This window comes from Heterodontus francisci, chromosome 7, assembly GCF_036365525.1.
Source record: "Heterodontus francisci isolate sHetFra1 chromosome 7, sHetFra1.hap1, whole genome shotgun sequence".
Lineage (NCBI taxonomy): Eukaryota > Metazoa > Chordata > Chondrichthyes > Heterodontiformes > Heterodontidae > Heterodontus > Heterodontus francisci.
The window spans coordinates 65,833,403-65,851,851 of NC_090377.1; the positions used below are offsets into that span (position 1 = coordinate 65,833,403).

General features: G+C 41.5%; 1 protein-coding gene across 6 annotated transcripts in view; it reads right to left on the reverse strand.

The window, feature by feature from the left end:
- galnt13 (polypeptide N-acetylgalactosaminyltransferase 13) overlaps positions 1–11,332 on the reverse strand; it is a 542,151-nt gene extending 530,819 nt beyond the window's left edge. For all 6 annotated transcript variants that reach the window (XM_068035308.1, XM_068035305.1, XM_068035304.1 and 3 more), the window contains exons 1-2: positions 10,899–11,332; positions 6,325–6,606 (exon numbers count right to left, since the gene is read on the reverse strand). In XM_068035308.1, coding sequence (XP_067891409.1) covers positions 6,325–6,466 — 142 coding nt within the window. In that variant the 5' untranslated portion in view covers positions 6,467–6,606; positions 10,899–11,332. The remainder of the gene's footprint in view (positions 1–6,324; positions 6,607–10,898) is intronic.
- Positions 11,333–18,449: the final 7,117 nt, after the last annotated feature.

Here is an 18,449-nt window from a genome sequence, read left to right on the forward strand (position 1 = left end):
ATAATCCAGAAAATTATAGGCCGGTGAGCCTTACGTCAGTGGTAGGGAAATTATTAGAGAGGTTTCTTCGGGACAGGATTTACTCCCATTGGGAAACAAATGGACTTATTAGCAAGAGGCAGCATGGTTTTGTGAAGGGGAGGTCATGTCTCACTAATTTGATTGAGTTTTTTGAGGAAGTGACGAAGATGATTGATGAAGGAAGGGCAGTGGATGTTATCTATATGGACTTCAGTAAAGCCTTTGACAAGGTCCCTCAGGGCAGACTGGTACAAAAGGTGAAGTCACACGGGATCACAGGGGAGCTGGCAAGATGGATACAGAACTGGCTCGGTCATAGAAGACAGAGGGTAGCAGTGGGAGGGTGCTTTTCTGAATGGAGGGTGGTGTTCCGCAGGGATCAGTGCTGGGACCTTTGCTGTTTGTAGTATATATAAAAATGATTTGGAGGAAAATGTAGCTGGTCTGATTAGTAAGTTTGCGGACGACACAAAGGTTGGTGGAGTTGCGGACAGTGATGAAGATTGTCAGAGGATACAGCAGGATATAGATCGGTTGGAGACTTGGGCAGAGAAATGGCAGATGGAGTTGAATCTGGACAAATGTGAGGTAATGTATTTTGGAAGGTCTAATGCAGGTGGGAAGTATACAGTAAATGGCAGAACCCTTAGGAGTACTGACAGGCAGAGAGATCTGGGCGTACAGGACCACAGGTCACTGAAAGTGGCAACGCAGGTGGATAAGGTAGTCAAGAAGGCATACAGCATGCTTGCCTTCATCGGTCGGGGCATAGAGTATAAAAATTGGCAAGTCATGCTGCAGCTGTACAGAACTTCAGTTAGGCCACATTTAGAATATTGTGTGCAATTCTGGTCGCCACACTACCAGAAGGACGTGGAGGCTTTGGAGAGGGTACAGAAGAGGTTTACCAGGATGTTGCCTGGTCTGGAGGGCATTAGCTATGAGGAGAGGTTGGATAAACTTGGATTGTTTTTACTGGAACGACGGAGGTGGAGGGGCGACATGATAGAGGTTTGCAAAGTTATAAGCGGCATGGACAGAGTGGATAGTCAGGTTTTTCCCAGGGTGGGAGAGTCAGTTACTAGGGGACATAGGTTTAAGGTGAGAGGGGCAAAGTTTAGAGGGGATGTGCGAGGGAAGTTCTTTACACAGAGGGTGGTGAGTGCCTGGAACTTGTTGCCGGGGGAGGTGGTGGAAGCAGGTACCATAGAGACGTTTAAGAGGCATCTTGACAAATACATGAATAGGATGGAAATAGAGGGATACCGACCCCGGAAGCACAGAAGGTTTTAGTTTAGGCAGGCATCAAGATTGGCGCAGGCTTGGAGGGCCGAATGGCCTGTTCCTGTGCTGTACTTTGTTCTTTGATATTCCAGTGCATTACTGAGGGAATGCTGCATTATTGAGGGAATGCTGCATTATTGGAAGTGCCATCTTTGGAATGTGATGTCAAACCAATACCTCATATAGCTGCTCAAGTGGATATAAAGAGGCCGTGGTACTGTTCAAAAATGAACAGGTGTTCTGACCAATGTTTATTATCCCTCAACCACCGCCATCAAAAACAGAAAAACGCTCCCATTTGTCTACATTACAACAGTGACTAATTTTTTTTTTTTTAAAAAGTCCTTCCCTGAGTGAGAGACCTTTGGGAATTCCTGAGATCATGAAAGGCTCTAGATAAATGCAAATCCTTTCTTCATTACTGCACCTCCATTATTTTCTTTTCATAACTAACATGCACAACCACACTTGCTTAAGATTCGATTAACATTGAAAATACACTCAGGCAATATTCAAACTTTATTATAATTATATATTCATCACAGCACTAAAACTAATATAACCTATATAAACTATCAAGCAGCAGCAGCAAACTCATCTTCTATATTACAAGACTATTTGAGAAAGTCTTAACTGGTAAAATGATGCACCTAAGTCTGGAACTGTTTGTAACCCATAGGCCTTAAATGATACTGAATTGTTACAAAATATAGATAATTTGCATAGAAACTTACGGTTTTAAAATCCAGCCTGCTGCCTATATTTCATAATGAAGTGACAGTTTTTAATGCAAAACAGCTATAATTAATCCTCATAATTGGGGATCTATTTTTGCGGTGGGGGGCCGGGGGAGTGGAAAATGGAGGAACATAATCCAAAGAATTTAACAAGCAAGTCTGACAGATTTCAAATTCTGTGCTCTTCCATAGGAAACACCTGCTTCGAGTCAACCTCACCTCACACAATAAAGCAGTTTAGCAGCAAATGTGTTTACCATATTTATAAAGAGTGAAATTTTGCTGTAGCAGATTACCATATTACTGTAAATTGGGAATCATTTTAAGGCTTGCAAAACATCAATTTGAAAAATAAAATTTTAGGGTATGAAATTTATTTTTACAATATAGAAGATAAATATGAAAACACCTTTTAATCTTGTGTCTCAAGGTACTATGCATTCACTCCAAAGTTAAATGACTACATATACTTGATACAATACAAATACACTTGAGATTCTTAGCCTTTCACAACCTTGAAATCTGATTATCTTGCACACGGTTCCTTACGACATAAGTTGAGCATCGAGAAATATAAAATTTCGAGAGCACCTACTTGGGATTTTGGCAGCTCGGATGCAGTATTTATATAATAGTAATTTCATAATCCTTTTCTTTTTGATCAGCATTTAAAACATTTTAGAAGTCAGACCCATGTGGTAAAAACTAAGCAAAACAAGGCTTTCTAATGCAAACTACCCATTTCCAGAGGGAAACACAGATTGTTAACACACATCATGGCGTTAAATCACTCACTTTTTAGTTTAGTTTAGATATACAGCATTGAAACAGGCCCTTCGGCCCACCGAGTCTGTGCCGACCATCAACCACCCATTTATACTAGTCCTACACTAATTCCATATTCCTACCACACCCCCACCTGTCCCTAGATTTCCCTACCACCTACCTATACGAGGGGCAATTGCTAATGGCCAATTTACCTATCAACCTGCAAGTCTTTGGCATGTGGGAGGAAACCGGAGCACCCGGAGGAAACCCACGCAGACACAGAGAGAACTTGCAAACTCCACACAGGCAGTACCCAGAATTGAACCCAGGTTGCTGGAGCTGTGAGGCTGCGGTGCTAACCACTGCACCACTGTGCCACCCTTTGACTGTTTTCATTATTTACGCAAATTCTGTAAATGAAATTTTGTTTCATAATAACACCTTGACATTAACAATCTCTTTAAAAGTTCATTAAGATAAGCATATAGTTCTGTACATAATAAGCATGATTTGAGTAACAATTTATATGAAGAATAATAGTTACTGAAATACCTAGAAACACTAGGATGTAACACTATTGGGAGGTCAGGGGAGACTCCAGAGGATCTCAAACTCAAAATGAAGATATCTTTGCCATCAAAACCAAGGAATTATTTGAAGAGAACAGTGCATATTTTTATGCATTTCTCATTTTATTTACACAGCACATACAGCCTGAGAGCAGAAATGACTGTACCCCTCTCCCCACTCTTCCAACAAAGAGTCAGAAGAGCAAGAAAGTGGGTTAGATTCACTGCATTGCTACTTTTAATGAAGCTCATTGATGCCACTCACACTCCGGTCATATATACTGTATAGTTCAAAATAAGCTACAGTATAATGTTTTAACTATATGTTTTAATTATATGCTCACTGAGACAGGGAAAATTTGTTTCATCACACAGTGCAGTAGAAAAACTGTATATTTCTATCTTTCTATGATATTTTCAATTCTTAATCTGTGGCATAGTCATTTAGGCTGTGTTTATCTACTATAGGATGCAGCCCTCCTCATACCTTTTCTATTTATCTCTATCCCTCAATTTCTCACCCATATGGGTTCCTAGGTATGATATTATGTCATCTCTCCATCATCTTCTCAGTCTCCCACTTCTTCCTGTTCTTGGCTGGCACACCATTAGCCTTTGTGTCCATCTGTTATCATTATCATTAATGGTGAGGCAACACCAACAGAAACCTCCACTGACAACACACCTTGCCAGCATGTCAGTATACAGCAGAAATTCCTCATGCAACAGAAGACTGTGGCACAGTAAGCTGCTGCAAATCGGCTCTAAGTATTACCAGCAGATCTCTAATCTATAAATAATACTTGATTTTTGTCTGTACGGACTATTTTGATTGGTCAGTGTAAGCGGCGCATCTGTTGATGGGTTTATTTGGTGGACAGTGCCTAGCACACATGGAGGCACAGGGGGCACGGAGGACGGGAGCATGTAACGTGTGAGCGGCTGCCAGTGATTGGTGGCAGCGGTGGGGGGGGGCATTGGTGCAGAACAAAAACAGTGGAAGGTAAGGAGAGTCCAACAATAAAGTTACCCAGGCTGGACAGATTGTATCCATGAGGGATGGAAAGGGATTGATGGGAGAGATGTGAATAGCAAGAGTGGGATAGCCCAGGAGGAATGGGATGAGATGATGGAATTGGTTAAGTGTGGCAAAATGACAGGGACAATTATCTGATACAATTTATTATTCGGAAACCATTCTTCACTAAAAATGAAGATTCGGTAGATTTGAATGAAAAAAACTTCAGAAAAGCTGTCAGGTGAATTAAAAGAATACATCAACGTTGATTCTATAAATGAAGAAAATGATAACAATCTATGCCCTACAGAGTTTCTACACAGAATAATTCCAATGGGCATGCCACTGCACAAACTTAGACTCCAGTGTTTTTTAACTGAAGATTCACAAGCCAGGATCTCCGTCCCTTTAATGACAAGGGCGGTGGCCACCAACGGTACTGCAGAGGCCTCGGACCCAGGCCCAACACTGGAAGCCCGGACAAGAGGTAGGTGAGGCGGGGTCGCTGGACCAGTTTGGAAGGCCCGACAAAGGGTTGGGTGGGGGGCGGTCCCAGGGGTTAAGTTGTTCCCGGTGGGGTCCTCCATGGGCCACAAATTTCCCATGGAGGAGGGACCCCCCCCCCCGCCACCACCAAAGGAAGGGTGCCTCGTTTTGCAAGGCATCCTCCCCGCACGGTGGAGGCACCCCCCCACTTCTGATAACATCCAAGTGACGGCAGGACCAGCCCTTAATTGGCCATTAATAAGCCACTTAAGGGCTTCAATTGGCCTCTTCGGCCTATCCCGCCCCCGAGAAGATCACTTGGCGACTGGCCTTCTGCCCTCCCGTGGCCCCGATCACCCTCCCCCCACCATCCCGTGATACTCCATGCCCCCCCATCTCCTTCCCTGTCTCAGGGGGGCCAATAAAATCCCAGCTAGAGTGTTTATTCTGTGAATAATATTGAGCCTTTTCAACTCAGGTTAAAACAGTTCCAAATTAGCCTTTCTACAAGTCATAAAGCCAGACCCTTCACAAAATTTGTATTTATATTGCTAGGCCTGCTTTACACAGCTTTACCTAGCTTTTTCCAGAGTGAGAAGTTTTGATTCTATTAAAGTCTTTGGTGAAAGAATCTTTATAAATCCTGTATTTAAAGAATTACTGTTGCAATAAAAATACTAATTTGACTGCAAATGTTCTGCGGGTCTCTGCTAGTTGCTAAATTAAAGCTTAAACTTACTAAATTAGTTTGTATCCCTTATTCCTCTTATTTAAAGACTTGTATGCTTTACCAAAACACATGGAAGTAGTTAAAAAGTGCACAAGTACTTCCCCATATTAAAAACACCAGTTCAGCCTTCAGGAAGGCACATTTACAGCAGAAACTGGATCCACTGCAATGCAAACTCTTGTGATGAGCTCTCTTAGGTTTACAGCCTTAATATATATATAAAGGCAGATACAATTCCATCATATCACTGCAGTTTGTAGACCTGGTAAGTATTGAGTAAAATGCTTAAAACACTGCTTTATTTTAACACCTAAGACAAATTTAAGACCATTTTGGCCACATCAGAAACCCTGCCCACATCAATATCATAGTCCAAATTCTGACATGAGAATTTTGAAAATATCTCAATTTAAATTTACATAACCTGTAGTCAGCACCTTGTATATAAGACCAAAATGGTCAGTGTAAAGCACATTAATCTTGCACAACTAACTTTGGTTTGGATCAATGTACTCTCATCAGGGAAGAGATATTTTCACACATGGAGAAATCAACATCCCAGTTCAGATTTACCATCACAATTTGTGCAGGTAGTGAGAAAGGGATTTTTTTTTTGTTGTTGATGGATTCTTTACCTTGCAATATATTTGCCATTTTCTAAAATCTGTTATTTTACACTTACTGGCAAATTCAGCGACATCAAACACCTACCTCTCAAGGCTGGCAATAAGGATCGGTCTTTTTTATCATCACATTTGTTACATTCACTGAAGTACATTAGTAAGAAGACATCCAGTAGCACCCAGGCCAAAGATGTGGCCAAGACTATCTTGCACCAAGCCAATCTCCTCATGATCACCTTTTCGTGTAAACAGCAGTGGTAACCAAGAAACGTGTAGCTTTGCTTCCTTGGAGAAAGAGATCACAGTTCAGAAAAGGGAGGCAGTGCGGGAAATCCAGTTTGTTGGAAGAATGAACTAAAGCATGCTGAAACTGAAAAAAAAACAAACACTTAGTGTCATATATTGCCAGCAGAAAACATAACATTTTATTTTTTGTAGATTAATGAATTTCTAAGGAGCCCAGTAGTTGTGATAACATTACTATCCTAAATATTAGATCTGATGTTCAAAGTCAAGATTTCTCTTCCAGTAAGTTTTGTCCATCTCTGTTGTGTTCTCTCTGAGGTAATAAACTGAATGCTGGGTTAAATAATCAAAACTGACCAAACCCACATAGGTGTTTGACTCAAGGAGAAGAGAGAAGATATGAGAAACTCAGAATTAACTAGAATATGTGATATTATATAGCACAATATACTGTGCAACAACTTTCAGCCACTGCAAAGGGATGGGGGAAGAAAACTAAACCAATAAAAATTAAACTGACAACTAGCAATCAAAGTACCAAATAACTCTGAAAAACAATTAAGCAATCCCAACAATTTAGCTGATTAAATTATACATCTGTTTTTTATTTGACCCGAAGCTGAGCTTCTGACCCCCCTATCCTCTTCATTACAAAGAATGCCTACTTCCACCTTTGTAATATCGCCCGTCTCTGCCCCTGCCTCAGTTCACTCCTGCTGAAACCCTCATCAATGCTCATTACCTCCATACCTGACTATTCCAATGCACTCTTGTCCGGCCACCAATCTTTCATTCTGCATAAAGTTAAGCTCATGCAAAACTCTGCTGCCAAGTCCGATTCACCTCAGCCCTGTGCTCACTGACTTCCATTGGCTCCTAGTCCAGCAACACTTCACTTTTACAACTCTCATCCTTGTGATCAAACCCCTCCATGGCCTTGCCGCCGCCTCCCCCCCCCCCTCCTCCAAACTAACTCAACCACCCAAACACACCCCCCATACCCTAAAATATCTGTTGTAATTTCCTCTACCTCTAAGGGAGCGGAGCAACTTGCCCACTGCTTGCCTGCCCCAGCATGGGTAAATGACAAAGGGATAGTGGGGTTTGATGTGTTGTTCCCTTTCTTCAGTTCCCACCCCATGGATAATACTTGGATGGCCAAGATGCTCAATGTCTTTTAGTGGCAGGACCAGGTGACAAACATGATTAGAGGTGTTCTCTTCAGCTTTCTTCACTTTCTGGTGCTCTTTTACTACTTCACATTTCTCTCCCTAACAGGATTATTTGAAACAGGTGAATATTTAGGTGTAGGCTCTATTTTATTCAGCTTTTGGTCTGCCCTTTCATGCAGCTGAAGCAAATGAAACACCAACTGTCCCAAAAATCACTTCCACACAACTCTTAATGGAAAATTCATATCACATTGGGAACCCTTCCTCAACAAGTTCATAACCTAGACCCAAAGTGGTACAGTATCACAACAGTACTGGACTGATTTTATTTCCAGAGGAAAATTCAGCGACAAAGGAAATCCAGGGCCTGGTATTTAATAGTACTAGGTATGGCTAGTGCAGTTCAGGTGCACTGGGGCAGTTCTATGCTTTGGTAATGCTGGAGAATAGTCAGGGGATTTAGTAAAATGGAGATGCAGATGCTGGTGTATGCCAGCATTGGGTTAGATCCACTGAGGTTTAACGGTATGGCCCAGTAATATTGTCAAAGAGGAATGTCGGATTCATCGAAACAGTGGAGGTGGCACTTGGACTGAAGAGTCCCCAGCGTCGCCATCTTGGAGGTCACCACTGATCAGAAGCCTAACTGGAGCAACTACATCAGCATTGTTACGACAACAGCGAGGCAGAGACTGCGTGATTCACTCCTTGGTCCTTCAGAACCTCTCCACAATTTACAAGCCTCAAATCAGGAGTGTGATGGAATGCTCACCAGTCTCCTGAACAGGTGCAGGTGCAACAACACTCAAGAAACTCAACATTTTCCAGGCAAAGATGTTTGCTTGGTCAGTACACCTGCCACTGGACTCATTATCCTCCCTCAACACTGGTGTACTGTAGCTACACGTTCTACCACCTGTAGGGTACACTGCAACAACCTTCCAGCCCCACAATATTTACCACCAAGACAGACAAGAGCAATAAGGGCAGTGGGAAACAAAAGGTGTGACTGAACAGTACAGAGGGTGGGCAATGGGCGGCAATTTGGCTTATAGGGAAATGAATAGTTGGGCGCTGGTTAATAGGCTTGCAGGGAGGACAGTGGGTCTTAGAGACAGTGGGGGAGCACATCATTTTTATTCAAATAAAAACATCCTTACACTAAGATTGCAATAGCAAGGCAGTGGTTAATCATCAAATTTACACTTTAAACTAGTAGAGCACAGGTAATGAAACAAAAGCCAATTTTACAGGCAAGTGTAATTATGTTATTGTGAAATATGTAATTTTAATAAACCTTATTTTGAGCCTATATTTGACAAGCTGAAAAAAATTCGGCTGGCAATTTTCTTCTAAGTATTTTGAGCTATTTGGATTTAAGTGATGACCAAGAGAATGTACTTGTGTCAGTAGTGGCAGGCAGCAAGCATGAAATAGGAGAAACCACTGCTGATCTATCAACAATGTCAAGAAACTGTATTTCAAGTGAGTTATATCAATAATACTTTTCAAGGTCACTGAAGGGTCACTCCACTGTGGTGATACTTAGAGCAACATTTTATCTTCCACTCAATTAACATCGACATCCATTCTACAATATGCAGCTATTTAAAGTCCACCATAAACTTTACCATATTTCTCCAAAAGGGTTTTTAAGTGAGATCTGAAACACCGAAATAGATGGATGCACTTGATTTGGAGTAGCATTCTCCACATGGAGACCAAACACTGAATAACAGAAATGAGCTTCAATGTTCTAAGTGGTCGTTCCTAATTTATTTTTTTAACAAGGAAGTCACCTCTGAGCTGCTTTTCTACACTTAATAGTCAGACACAAAACAGCAATTACAGAATCATGTCAGCCTGTCACCCAAGTTATGTTGGGGCATGACTTAGGTCTAATTAATGGAAAAGAAAAATAGAAAAATAAATGTTATCCCATGCAAATCCTTTGCTGTGTTCTATGTCCCTCACCATTACCTAATTCATCACAGTCCAGAAGGTGCAATAGAATGAGCCATGTGTTCTGTCAGTTTTATATCTATATCACTTAGACATATAATATGCATACATATCTTGAACATATAAAATAAATCCCATACCCCTCAAAGTTGATGTATTAAAGTATTTCATCTGCATCTAATATTGTACAATATTTGTTCTACGTCAGGAGTGCATACTAACTTGTAAGTGTTAAGTATTCTGTATCTTATGTTCGGGATCCAAATCAATTAATGGCAAGAAAGCAAAAGTAAGTACCTGCTGTTGCCTCTAGATCAAACGTGTTTCACAAATCAGTGTTTTCAGTATTATATACACATGTTCTTCCAGGTGTACGACATACACTATACGAATTTTCCATGCTATGGAATTTCCATACATGTACAGAATTAAATCAGCCTAATTAAGGAAGCCTTGACTCTGAACATAGTACTCTGTAAAGAATGAATTATTGCTTTGTAGGATACTATAGTTTTATAACACTGAAATGCGTCTTATTTCTTCTATAAAAGAATGAGAAAATATCACAAATAAAAACGTATAATGCTGCTGCAAGAAATAGTGCTAAGCACTGCGTCTACAATCAAAGGCTGCGGGTTGAGGGGCTTTCGCCTAATATTTCCACTAATATGAGCCTACCCAGAGCATCAAACAACAAAACGTTTGCCAGGTGTCTGTTGCTGTATCAAACACCACTGAATTAGTAAACTAACACTCCCACAGTTTAGTTCTCGTCTGCGTGCATGATTACACAGACGGAATTTCAAACTAGCTTGAAGAGTTCCGACAAGTCGCGTGATATAAAATTTCCACAAAACTTCCCGTGAACATTAATTTAAATTTGCAATTTACCAGTTCAACATCTGATTGTTACAGGTCGAAAGCTGCCAACTGATTTCTGATGTAATTTAAAATCGGAGAGTAATGAATTAATGCGTCATTTTCAGACTCGACTACGGAGAAATTAAAGACGAAAACGAACTGGATTCGTAATCTAACCAGTTTATTTAAGATTACTTTAATTCAAAGTAGATTTGCTGCAGTCTACCTTAAACTCTGATATGATCTGTCTTTACAATTGCTTTTACGGTCTCCAATAGTCATTCTTTCTACTCGCCCGTATTTTTTCTGACACTATTGCACGTTTTGTGCCCTGTTGAAAGTGCATCGACGCCTATAATCTCCCACGGAAAATACTGAGCAAAATGTATCTCCCAAAAGTCAACGAATTGGCTTTACTTACATTATAGTATCTGAAAGATACGACAGTCACTGCTGCCATCAACTTGTTGCATTCTTGCAGACCAAGCAGACACCAATCAATTGTTACAGAAACACTTGGAAACGCGACGCCTCTAAAGGAAAACGTTGCGAATATTTGGTAAAGTGCAATAGTAATTATAGGAGCCGAAAGATGCTGCTGCTTTTCTCCTCCAACAGCGATGCTGTGGCTTCTCTACCAAGAGCCCAAGTCTGCGGCTCCGCCATCACTTCACGGTGTTTGCTATTTACTTTGACCTGTCCCTGGGGTGCTCACAGGACACTGATTTTGTTAGAGGGACGAACTGCTTCTCATTCTCAGCGAGAGTCACAGAGCCGCCAGTTGCTGCCTCGCAGTTCAGATGCCAGTTACAGAGAGAGCCGCCCCCTTCATTCCGTAACCTCGAACAAGACCGCAGCCGATCTCCCAGTCAGCCGTCAATCACAGCAAAGCCAGAGGAAATCCCGCCCCCGCTCCAATCTCATTGGCTGTTTCCTCGAACGGTACCCGAAGTGACTCAATAGGTCCCCGAGCAAATGTCCCGCCTCTTCGCTGCCTTCATTGATCGGAGCAACTGTCAATCAAGCGCGGACCCCCGCCGGGCGCTCCCGGTTGCCGCTGGGCCTGCGCACTGGGCGCGCAGCCCTGATTGCGGGCTCGGAGCTGTGGATCGGGGAGAGTGCGCCGCCGCAGAGTGAGCAGCGCAAGGAGCTGTCCCAGTCCTGGTGCTGGCTTCAGTTAGTAACATTGATGCTTACAATAACAACTTGTATTTATATCGCGACTTTAAGTACTTAAACGTCCCAAGGTACTTGGCAGGAGCATTATAAAACGAAACTTGACACTGAGCCAACCTAAGGACATACTAGGGCAAATGACCCAAAGCTTGATTAAAGAGGTAGTTGGGTAAAAGTTAGCATGCAGATACAGCAAACAATTAGGAAGCAAACGACATGGTGGCCTTTATTGCAAGGGGATTGGGGTACACGAATAAGGAAGTCTTGCTGCAATTGTATAGGACTTTGGTGAGACCACACTTGCAGTAAGGTGCACAGGTTAGTCTCCATATTTAAGGAAGGATAGACTTGCCTTGGAGGCGGTACTAGATTGGTTCCTCGGATGAGAGGGTTGCCCTATGATGAGAGGCTGAGTATTCTCTGGAGTTTAGAAGAATGAGAGGTGATCTCATTGAAACATAGAATATTCTGAAGGGGCTTGACAGGGTAGACACTGAGAGATTGTTTCCCCTGGCTAGGGAATCTAGAACACAGAGGTACAGTTTCATGATAAGGGGTTGATCATTTAGGACTGAGATGTGAAATGTTTTCACTCAGAGGGTTGTGAATCTCTGAAATTGTCTACCCAGCAGGGTTGTGGATGCACCATTGTTGAGTATATTTAACGTTGGAACAGACAGATTTTTGGTCTCTCAGGGAATCAAGGATATGGGGAGCAGGCGGGAAAGTGGACTTGAAGCAGAAGATCAGCCATGGTGGCATTGAATGGCAGGGCAGGCTCAAAGGGCCATATGGTCTACTCCTGCTCCTATTTCTTATGTTCTGATGTTTTAAGGACTGTCTTATTGGAGGAATGAGAGGTGGAGAGACTTAGTGAAGGAATTTCAGAGCTTAGGGCCTAGGCAGCTAAAGGCACAGCTGCCAGTGATCGAGCAGTTAAAATCAGGAATGCCCCAAAGCCCCAAATTAGAGGAGAGTTGTGGGGCTGGAAGAGAAAACAGAGATAGGGAGGGGCAAGGTCAAGGAGGGATTTGAAAATAAGGATGAAAATTTTAAAATGGAAGTGCCACCTCACTGGGAGCCATTGTAGGTCAACGAACACAGTGGTGATGAGTGAACGGGACTTGCCGCGAGTTGGAATATGAGCAGCAGAGTTTTGGATGAACTCAAATTTACAGAGGGTAAAATGTGGGAGACCCACCAGGCATGCATTGGAATAGTCAAATCTAGAGGTAACAAAAGCATGGATGAGGGTTTCAGCAGATGAGCTGAGGCAGAGGCGGAGTTGGGCGATGTTACCGAGGTGGAAAAAGACAGCCTTGGTGACGGTGCGCATATGTGATCAGAAGCTCATCTCGGACAATACACGGAGGTTGCAAACAGTCAGGTTTAGCCTCAAACAGTTGCCAGGGAGGGGGATGGAGTCGGCAGCTAGGGAACTGCATTTGTGCCGGGGACTGACAACAATGGCTTGGAGGAAATTTCTGCCCATTCAGTACTAAATGCCAGACAGCCACTCTGATAATTTAGAGACAGTGGAGAGGTTGACCAAGATGATGGTGAAGTAGAGCTGGTTGTCATCAACGTATATGTGAAAACTGACATTGTTTTTGGATGATGTCACTGAGACATGTAGATGAGAAATAGGAGGGGATACCAGAACTACCAAAGCAGTAACGGGGAGAGAAGCCATTGCAAGTGATTCTCTGGCTATGATTGGATAGATTCGAATAGAACCAAACAAGTCCAGTCCCACCCAGCTGAACGACAATGGAGAGACATTAGAGGAGATGGTGTAGTCAACCATGTCGAAGGCTGTAGACAGGTTGAAAAGGATGAGGAGGGAAAATTTACCTTTGTCACAGTCGATTAGGATGTAATTTGTGACTTCAATAAGAGCTGCTTCATTACCTGGTGGGGCAGAAACCTAATTGGAAAGATTCAAACATGGAGTTCTGGGATGGGCGACCGCATGTTCATTGGTTTTGAAGGGGAAAGGGAAGTTTGAAATGGGGTGGCAGTTTGCAAGGACAAAGGGGTCAAGGCAAAAGTAAAATACTGCGGATGCTGGAAATCTGAAACAAAAACAGAAAATGCTGGAAATACTCAGCAGGTCAGGCAGCATCTGTGGAGAGAATTAACATTTCAGGTCTGTTACCTTTCATCAGGGGTCAAGGTTTGTTTTTGTTTTTTAGGAGAGGCATGATGACAGCAGATTTGAAGGAGGGTGTTAGTACCTGAGGAAACAGAACCACAAAATGTTACTTCTTGTATAAGGTTAGATAGATGCGAAATATATTAACTGTAGCCATGGATGGAGATAATCCTTTCGCATAAGTCGGGTAAAAGAGAAGCAAGTGCAACACCTTCCATTATTGCATGAAGCGGTGGAAACATTTGACAGCTTAAACAAACTAAATGTAGAATAAAATGATCATATGCCCACTTTGATCAATTTTGTTCAATGCAACAGGTATGAATATAAAAAGTCAAGGACTTGAAACAGTAAATCAGCCCATCTTTGAACATGGCAGGACAAGCGGTTACAAAAGCATATGGGACCTTTGCCTTTATAAATAGAGGCATAGAGGTACAATGGGTCATATGGCCTCCTTCTGTGCTGTATCATTCTGTAATTCTATGAACTAATTTGTCCCTCAATAATCCTAGTACATTTGTATTGCAACTACCAACTTCGAATGGAAAACTTGAGTTTCAGTTGGATATTACACCATTTATACAATATAAGTAAAAAGCAAATTCTGTGACTCTGAATTAAAAACAGAAAATGCTGGGAAAATAGAACAGGTCAGGCAGCATCTGTGGAAAGACTTGATCAGTTTTGGATGGGGTCTCTTCAAAATTGACAAACAAGAAACAAATTAGCTCAATCGCAAAAGGGTGTCATTCAAACCCAAAGATGGGATGATTGAACAGATCATCTCAGTCAAACAATGGACAACAGCATTGTTAAATTAAAGGTGTGTAAATGGCTAAGTGTTACGGCCGAGGAGGGAGCAATGCTCTGTCAATTCAGTCCCATCACTCCACTGGTCGCAGCATATTATTGTTTTCCCACCCAACCAGAAAACAGCCAAATTAAACACTCTACTAACCTCCCCCCACTGAATAAAACAGACAAAACCAGGTATCTCTAGACGACAACAAATTAACTATTTATTAAAACTAAATCTTAAACACTATTAAGATAAACCTATATCTAAAGACCTTATAACTTCTTATGTTAACCTAATTTCCCCATTCACACACATACACTCAAAAATCATGGGTAACCGGTTTCTTAAAAAAGTAACGTTTTAAAAATTAGCTGTTTCTTACGAATAACTAAATAACTGGGTTGTTAGTCTTTGTGGGTTACGTTCCTGATGGGTGAGGTAAATAATCAAATGCCACTTGAAGTCTCCATGTGGATTTGATCAAACAGTCCTTCAATCGATAGGCATTCAAACACATCAGCTGTAACACAGTTTTTTCAACGATGAGCACAGCAATAGGTCTACTTGAATTTTTTTAAATCAGCAGTCTTTTGGTAAAAACTTTACTGTGACTTCTAGAAAACACAATCAGTCAAGAAAGAGTCAATCTTGAAGCAAAGATTTCTTAGATTGGAAGTAAAGAAAAAAGAATTTTGCTACCTCTAGCAATACGAATGGTCTCTTCAAAGGGTTTTTTCCTCCTTAGGCAATTAAAATTGCCTATAGCTCGTTGTAGAATTTCTGCTAAGAGAAATAGACAGCTCTTTCCTTCAGTAAGCACACTTCGCTGGTGTCTCTCAAAATTGGTTTTAGCTGGTTTTTACACACAGTTAAATTGAAACATTATACCATGTGACCTCTTCAGTCTCCTGCTGTTGCCTAGGTAACAAGTGCAGCTGCGGCACACTGTTCTCAGAAATCTAAAAGCTTCTCTCCCTGTCTTGGAGGTACACAATTTTTAACAGAGTCTTAAAGGCACACTGTTTCAAACAGAGGAGAAAATTAATCTTTAATGCAGCTGAAATCCTTATCCATTTGTTTGTCACCTCCAGGTTTGATTTCTCCAGTTTCTGCTTTCAGGTCACTTGGGTTCCACCCTACTCAAGTTTCAACTGAGCTAAAGTTTTTCCTTTCCTGCATGAAATCCCATTCACTCATCATCCCATCCTCATTGACTTCCACTGGCTCCCAGACCCCAGTGCAACAAATTCAAATGCTTGGTCTCATCTTTGTCTATAAATACCTCTGTGGCTTTGCCCCCTCCTACTTCTGCAGCCTGCTCTAGTACTACACCCTGTCATGGGTTTTGTTGTGTTATCTTAAGCAACACAATATGGTGCATGGATTCCAGTTCATTGAAGATCTCGAGAAGGTTTATTAATAGCTAAACTAGTATATACAATGCAGAGCAAACTATTTACAGAACCCTTGCCTAGGGTGTTATAGTTGCAGAGTGATTATGGCTTCTAGTCATATGACTACCTCCTGTTACTTAGCTTATTAGCATACTGAGTTCTTAAAGGGACATCACTCTTAAGGTGTTCATACAACAACCCCAATCCAAATCCTTCAGTCCTCCAACATTAACCTCGTAAACATCACACCCTCTCGATCCTCATGGCTGCGTAATGGTAAAACTTTCACTTGACCTGAAGGCTCCTTTGTCCGGCCCACGAGCTGCCAACATAGTTCAGCCTAGTGAGAGGCCAGAGCTTCCCTGCTCAGACCCCTGTTAAAATGGTATTGTGATCCCAATTAGCATATAATGAGCTCAGCGGGCTCCTCATGTGGCACCAAAATCAGCAGCATGAAAATTGAAGTTCAGCGGGAATGGAAAAGTAAATCCATGGCCATTCAATTTTTGCCAGTTTGCCTGCTCTGTTCTCGCCAATTGAGAAGAGTTAAAATTCACAACATTATCCCTAAGCATAACTTGGTTGAAAAGAGGAGCTCACAGCATACAAGTCAATGAATCAAATGGTGCACTTCAACATTTTTCACAATAACACCAGAAGAGAAGTCACAGTAACAAATTTTCGGGAATGATAAGCTGCTATTTCTTTGCATGGCAAAGCTCTTTTATATGTTCCCTCTGCATGTGCTGTGTGCTGTATACAAGTTGTATGAAGTTAACTATGTTGTGCAATAAACTATCAGAATCTAGAAGTGTAATAAAGTTATGTTTGAATAGACAAGTACAGGGACCTATTTCAGACTCGTAGAAAGAGCTAGTTTTGCATACTCAGATGAACTGATTATTTTCAGCATCAGAAATAATCAAGCTCAGATTTTCCAGCTGCACTATCTTTCTGTTTATATTAACTTGAGTATTATTCATAAAGCTTCTGAAATAACTTTCTGCATGCCTAGACATCCCCTGCCACTAGAAATACTGTTAGTGCTCTAATATGTTGTTCCCACTTTTGCTAAAGTTCACATTCAGCATCTTGTTCGTTTCATCCATTAATACTATGGGGCTTAATGCTTCAGTATCTATTACACTCCCAATGCTATTGGTTGTATTTAGAATATTAAGGCACAGGTAATAATAAATATGTGTAGAAATGACTGTTGGTGCCATTGACCTATGAGCATTTAAGGCAAATATGACACTGTCTAATATCCTAACATAGGAGTTAACATAGGAATTAAAATAGCCAACAGTGGAATGCATGTGGATGCATTAAGCACTTGTCCAAAATATGTTTCAGGCTATAGTCATAACAAGCATCAACTAAATTGCCACCTAAATGAATCTGGCCAGTGAGTGAGCTAAGTTTTTTTTCATTATTGTTCTAGTGAGTAATGACAACCTTTTTAATGGAGCTCTTTTTCTGATTTTCCCTGTAATCTCTGTGCCTTTCTCCTCTTCGTCCTCTGCCCCTGTGAATAACTCTTCCCACTATCTCATGTAATCATCTCAGTTTCTTTAATTCATTCTCACTCTGATCACATCTGTCTTCTATTCTTGCCTTGATGCTTTATTTTCCACATAATCTCACCCAAGATTTTTGTCAAGATTTTACTGTTAGTCTTCAGATACCCAATATGTATAATTACTCACTTTCTTGTTTTCTTTTCCCCTGCCCTTTCCTGTTATTCTCTGGAAATTCAGTGTTTACCTTCTGTCTGTTATGTGGCAATACTGCTGTGTTACGTGGGACAATCTAAGGACAGATGTAGCAGCCCAAAAATGGGCATCCATCCATGAGGTGCTGTGGGCCATCAACAGCATAACTGTATAGCACCACAATCTATAACCTCATATCTTAGCCCATCCCCCATGCCTTGAAAATCATCAAATCAGGAGACCAGTCCTGATTCAATATAGAGTGCAGAAGAATGCAACAGAAACAGCACCAGTCATACCTTAGAGTGAGGTATGAGTCTAGTGAAGCTATTGCAGAGGGCTACCTGCATGTTAAACACCAAAAGCAGTAGACTATAGACAGAAATAAGCAATCCCACTACCAACTCAATATAGCTGAACCGCATCTGATTCAGAATGGCGGTGGGCAACCAGGCAAGTAACAAGAGGAAGAGGCTGTAGGAACATTCCTATCCTCAACCATGACAGAGCCCAGCCTATCAGTGCACAAGACTGAAAACCCTTTAGGTGGTAAACACTGGACCCATCGTATGCCAGTGGTGGAGGGACTGAATGTTTAAGCTGGTGCATGGAATGTCGATCAAGCAGATTGTTTTGTCAATGCATCATTCCAATCCTTTTAAAGATTGAGGCAGTTTGGAAAAAGATGATGATTTAAGCATTGCTGATTTCATATAGATAAATTGCAATG